Source organism: Toxorhynchites rutilus, chromosome 2 (genome assembly GCF_029784135.1).
Source record: "Toxorhynchites rutilus septentrionalis strain SRP chromosome 2, ASM2978413v1, whole genome shotgun sequence".
In the NCBI taxonomy this organism is placed as follows: domain Eukaryota; kingdom Metazoa; phylum Arthropoda; class Insecta; order Diptera; family Culicidae; genus Toxorhynchites; species Toxorhynchites rutilus.
The window spans coordinates 114,794,392-114,798,972 of record NC_073745.1 but is presented as its reverse complement, the minus strand read 5'-3'; the positions used below and the strand labels follow the sequence as shown (position 1 = coordinate 114,798,972).

Here is a 4,581-nt window from a genome sequence, read left to right as displayed (position 1 = left end):
GCGATAGTGTTGGAAGTGGAAATCTGACCGATCGCGTGGGTCAACGGTCTGCCACTATCCTTTGCAGTACGTTGCGAATTCAGTGCGTGTGTGCTGGGAGGTTTTACCAAGTCGGGTGAACCTCGGAGGTACAGAGAACTAGTTAATCTCGATTCAATCACCACCAATTGTGTACTTTCATCGCGCGTGGTTTAGTGGCGAATATTATTCGGTATTCGTGGGAAGCAAAATTCGATCATAAGATCACTAATTATTGATCTTGGTGTGACGGTGAACTGGGTGAACGATAGTGACTATCGCTGCTACCATCATTTCGATCGCGGGTATAGTAAGCATTACGTTTGAAATACGGTACAAATTCACCGTCGGCAAATAATCAGTGTGTGTACTTTGTGTGGGCAAGAATTTCGCACGTGAGATTGCACGAAGACAGGTGTTAATCTGTTATATGGAGAAGACAGCCATTGTGTCTGGCCATCGCGGATAGTAGCCATTGTTGTGAAGTGATTGACCTTTCTGAAGAACGACGCCGCTGCCATTTTGGACGATTGGTGGCGTGGCTTGGAACAGAACTGAACGCCATCTTACACGCCAACTGGACGCCATTAGGACAACTTGACGCCATTACGTTGTTCCTTTATACAAGCACTCATCCCATTGGATTGATCCCGGTGAGTTTGTTCCAAGTTATATATTTGTGGTTGGCAGTAGCAATTCTTAGAACGTAAGAAAGTGGGTAGCCAAAGGCTATTGTGGCTGGTGGTTGACGGTCGCATTTCGAGTGGAAAACCGCTCGCGCCCTCGATTTGTGAAACCGCGTAAAGTGGGTACGTTCGCGACGGGAAGGAGTCCGATTTCGATACTAAGACGACCCACTTCCGTTCGATTGATACGTCGCGAAGGGGTTTATACACCGGTTCCGGTACGGTTTCGCGTTGAAACGGTTAGTTCACGTTGGGAAGGATTTTCGCTTTCATCTGATTACTGCCGTTTCCGCTTCGCTTTCGTTCGGGATGTCCGCAAAACCAGAGAAGCAGTTAGCTGAGCGATTAGTCCAGCGTAAGGGACTTATTGCGATTCGCAATGCGTTGGACATATTTGTACGCGAATATAATCACGAGCGCGATGCTTGTGAGCTGAGTGTACGGTTGGAATCCCTAGATTGGTTGTATGTCAATTTCATGGAGTGTCAGGATATCATCGAAAAATATGACAAACCGGAGTCACTTGATGAGCACATTGAGGAACGAGTGGACTTCGAACAACGGTTCTGTGAAACGAAGGGGTTTCTTCTTGCAAAACGCACAGGAGATCTGAACGAGACATTGAACAATTCATTACAGGGTCCACAACAGTTCGCGTCAAATTTTCACCTCCGTCTACCACAAATAGATTTGCCCAAATTCAACGGTGACTTCTCTCGTTAGATTTCATTCCGGGACACATTTTCGTCAATGGTTCATGCAAATGCTGACATTCCCACCGTTGCAAAATTGCATTATCTTATTCAATCACTCGAAGGGGATGCCAAGAAACCATTTGAATCGGTGGACATCGAAGCCGACAACTACGCAGTTACATGGGATGCACTTCTAAAGAGGTACGAAAATTCACGGTTCCTAAAGAAGCAGCTCTTTCGAGCATTATACGACTTACCAGCAGTCAAGCCGGGGTGTGCGAAACGCATTCACACTTTGGTCGACGATTATCAACGTCATGTTCGCGCCCTATCTAAACTGGGTGAACCCGTGAATCATTGGGACACGCCGCTCATTAATCTGCTTTCGTACAAGCTGGACCAAGCAACGCTAAGATCGTGGGAGGAGAAAACGAGTCTAAAGGAAAATGTTAGGTACGATGAACTGATCGAGTTTATATATCAACGGGTTCTTGTTATCAATTCCGTTGGTTCAGATAGCCATCATTCAGCCTCATTGAAGGTGGCCGGCAATCAACAGAAGTACTTCAAGCAGAAAGTGTCTGCTAACACAGCATCAACATCAACTCCGAGTTACTCATGTCCGCTTTCATGTTCGGACAATCATTCGTTGCGTTCCTTTCCGATATTCCTGGGAAAGAACATAAACCAGCGTCGAGAACTGGTTTCGCTGAATCGGTTATGTTGGAACTGTTTCAGTTTGGGTCACCAGTCCAAGAAATGTAATTCGAAATTCACTTGTCGTACATGCCACGAGAAGCATCATTCGCTCTTGCACGATCCTACTCCATTAAGGGTTTCATCCAAATCAGTCAACCAAATAAATTCATCTGTGTCATCTACTATGTCATCGAATTCCGCTGTCCCTACAGCATCTCTGGTTCAACAGCCGCTTCCTTCTACGTAACAAATCGTAGAATCCTCTGGTTCCTGCCAAGTCAGCATGGAAGTTCAAACTGCATGCACCATGACACTCTTGGAAACGGTTGTCCTCAATATCGTCGACGATTATGGCAATAAACACAAAGCTCGAGCTCTCCTGGATTCGGCATCGATGTCGAACTTCATATCGAAACCGCTGGCGAAGAAACTCTACAGTCGCCGAACTTCTGTGGACGTGTCTGTCGCAGGCATCGGATCGTCCACGAAGACAATCAACAGTGCAACTACTGCAACCATCGAGTCAGAAGATCAAGAATGCTCGATGAAACTACAATTTCTGGTCCTGAAGCAGCCTTCAGTCGAGCTGTCAACTATTCCGATTGACATTTCGGCATGGAAGATGCCAAATGTTATGCTAGCAGATCCTTTATTCAATGTTCCTGGAAGTGTCGATATGGTCATCGGCAGCGAAAGCTATTGGGAACTTCACACGGGTAGGAAGATATATCTTGGCGAAAATCTTCCTTGGGTAGTCGAAACATCTTTTGGTTGGGCGGTCACTGGTCCCGCATCTCGCACGGCTACCTGCATTCCACGATTCTGTTATCTTTCCACGGCAGATGATCGACTAGAGGCTATGTTAAGAAAATTCTGGGAAATGGAAACAATTCCACCAGCTCTGGTTCACTCTACCGAAGAAAGTCGTTGCGAAGAGCTGTATGCTGCAACGACAACGCGCGATTCATCTGGCAGGTACATCGTGCGACTACCGAGAGTTGAAGATCCTTAAGTCATCCTGGGAGAATCAAAATCAATTGCTGACAGACGGTTCCTGAGTTTGGAACGTCGCCTCGAACGAAATCCTGCAACCAAGGACTCATATCACCGTTTCATGGAGGAGTATTTGTTGCTTGGACATATGCAGAAGGTGAAAGAGCCTGTAAATGATCATATTCAGCACTGCTACATTCCTTATCACGTCGTATTCAAGGAATCCCAGTCATCCACAAAAATCTGGGTAGTATTCAACGCGTCATGCAAGACTTCGTCGGGATATTCTTTGAACGACACGCTCCTTGTTAGATCCGTGGTTCAGCAAGACCTCTACTCAATATACTTGAGGTTTCGGACAAGAATTGTCGCCATCGTAGCAGATGTCGAAAAAATATGTCGGCAAGTATTGCATCACTCTGCCGATTTACCGTTCCTTCGCATACGGTATCGTAGGAATCTCACCGATCCGATTCTCACCTACGAACTACAGACCGTCACCTACGGAACAGCAAGTGCTCCATACTTGGCAGCGAAGACACTTCAGCAGATCGCGAAAGATCACGAGCATTTATATCCGACGGCTGTCGAAGCTGTTATTGAAGATTTCTACGTCGACGATCTACTGTCAGGAGCATCGAACGTAGAATCTGCCATCACCCTTCGAAAAGAAATCACCGCTATGCTTAACTCCGCTGGATTCACGCTCAAGAAGTGGGCATCAAACGTTCAGGTGGTCTTAGAGGATGTTCCACCGGAAGATCGAGCCGTTCAGCCTCTCCACGATTTGCAGAATGAGCAGACAATTTCCACACTCGGCCTGCTTTGGGAACCAACCGCAGATTCGCTTCGATTCAAGGTCAAATTGCCTCTCCCTGCTGCCATTCTCACCAAGCGAAAAGTGATGTCATACATCGCTAAAATATTCGACCCATTGGGACTGTTGGGTCCAACGACCAGGGCCTGACAATTTCACTTCAATTAGCACATCGTCACTCAATAATGTGTCTATCGCTTCTCAGAACAGAACCAGAACCATGCAGGCTAAAAATATATCTATTCTCTTTTCACGCAAAATAAGAAAAATATCTCGTCTCTTTCGTACATATTCCTTTCATTTCACGTTGATTCCTTTCATTCTGCAAACCAAAGCGACGTTAGAAATCGTCACTTGGAAATTAATTTGAAGCATCCATGTATTCTGGCAGTTTGTATAGAAAGGAATGTTTCCTTGTTGCATTCGAAACTTATTCACTGAAACTAATGAAAACGGTGCAGTGAGGGTTGTGTAGTATGCCTGCAGGAGTAATTATTTTCCGGCGCTAGTTGTCAGTGTGAAATTAGTGATGAAACGGATAGTGGTTTGGTCGGATACTGGATACCGGTCAGCTTCGAGTCCGGATAGCCGAGTTTTCGACAGCCCGATGTTTGTGTTCGTGCTTGTTTGTGTACGTGCACGTGTATTTGTGTGGGTGTTTGTGTATGTTCGC

At 46.0% G+C, this 4,581-nt stretch overlaps 2 protein-coding genes across 2 annotated transcripts; both read left to right on the top strand.

Moving 5' to 3' along the window:
• The first annotated feature begins 1,454 nt into the window (after positions 1-1,454).
• On the top strand, positions 1,455-2,345 carry LOC129766065 (uncharacterized). Its single transcript, XM_055766519.1, has one exon. It carries the CDS (start codon positions 1,455-1,457, stop codon positions 2,343-2,345), a length of 891 nt encoding a protein of 296 aa, XP_055622494.1.
• Positions 2,346-2,405: 60 nt separating this feature from the next.
• On the top strand, positions 2,406-4,058 carry LOC129766063 (uncharacterized). Its single transcript, XM_055766518.1, has 2 exons — positions 2,406-3,073; positions 3,146-4,058. The coding sequence occupies exons 1-2, from the start codon at positions 2,406-2,408 to the stop codon at positions 4,056-4,058; spliced, it is 1,581 nt and encodes a 526-aa protein (XP_055622493.1).
• The last annotated feature ends 523 nt before the right edge of the window (positions 4,059-4,581 follow it).

Coding starts and splice junctions, on each gene's coding strand:
- LOC129766065 (XM_055766519.1), top strand. CDS start 1,455: ATGGTTCATGCAAATGCTGACATTCCCACCGTTGCAAAATTGCATTAT.
- LOC129766063 (XM_055766518.1), top strand. CDS start 2,406: ATGACACTCTTGGAAACGGTTGTCCTCAATATCGTCGACGATTATGGC. Junction 3,074..3,145: donor ACGCGCGATTCATCTGGCAG/GTACATCGTGCG, acceptor AATTGCTGACAG/ACGGTTCCTGAGTTTGGAAC.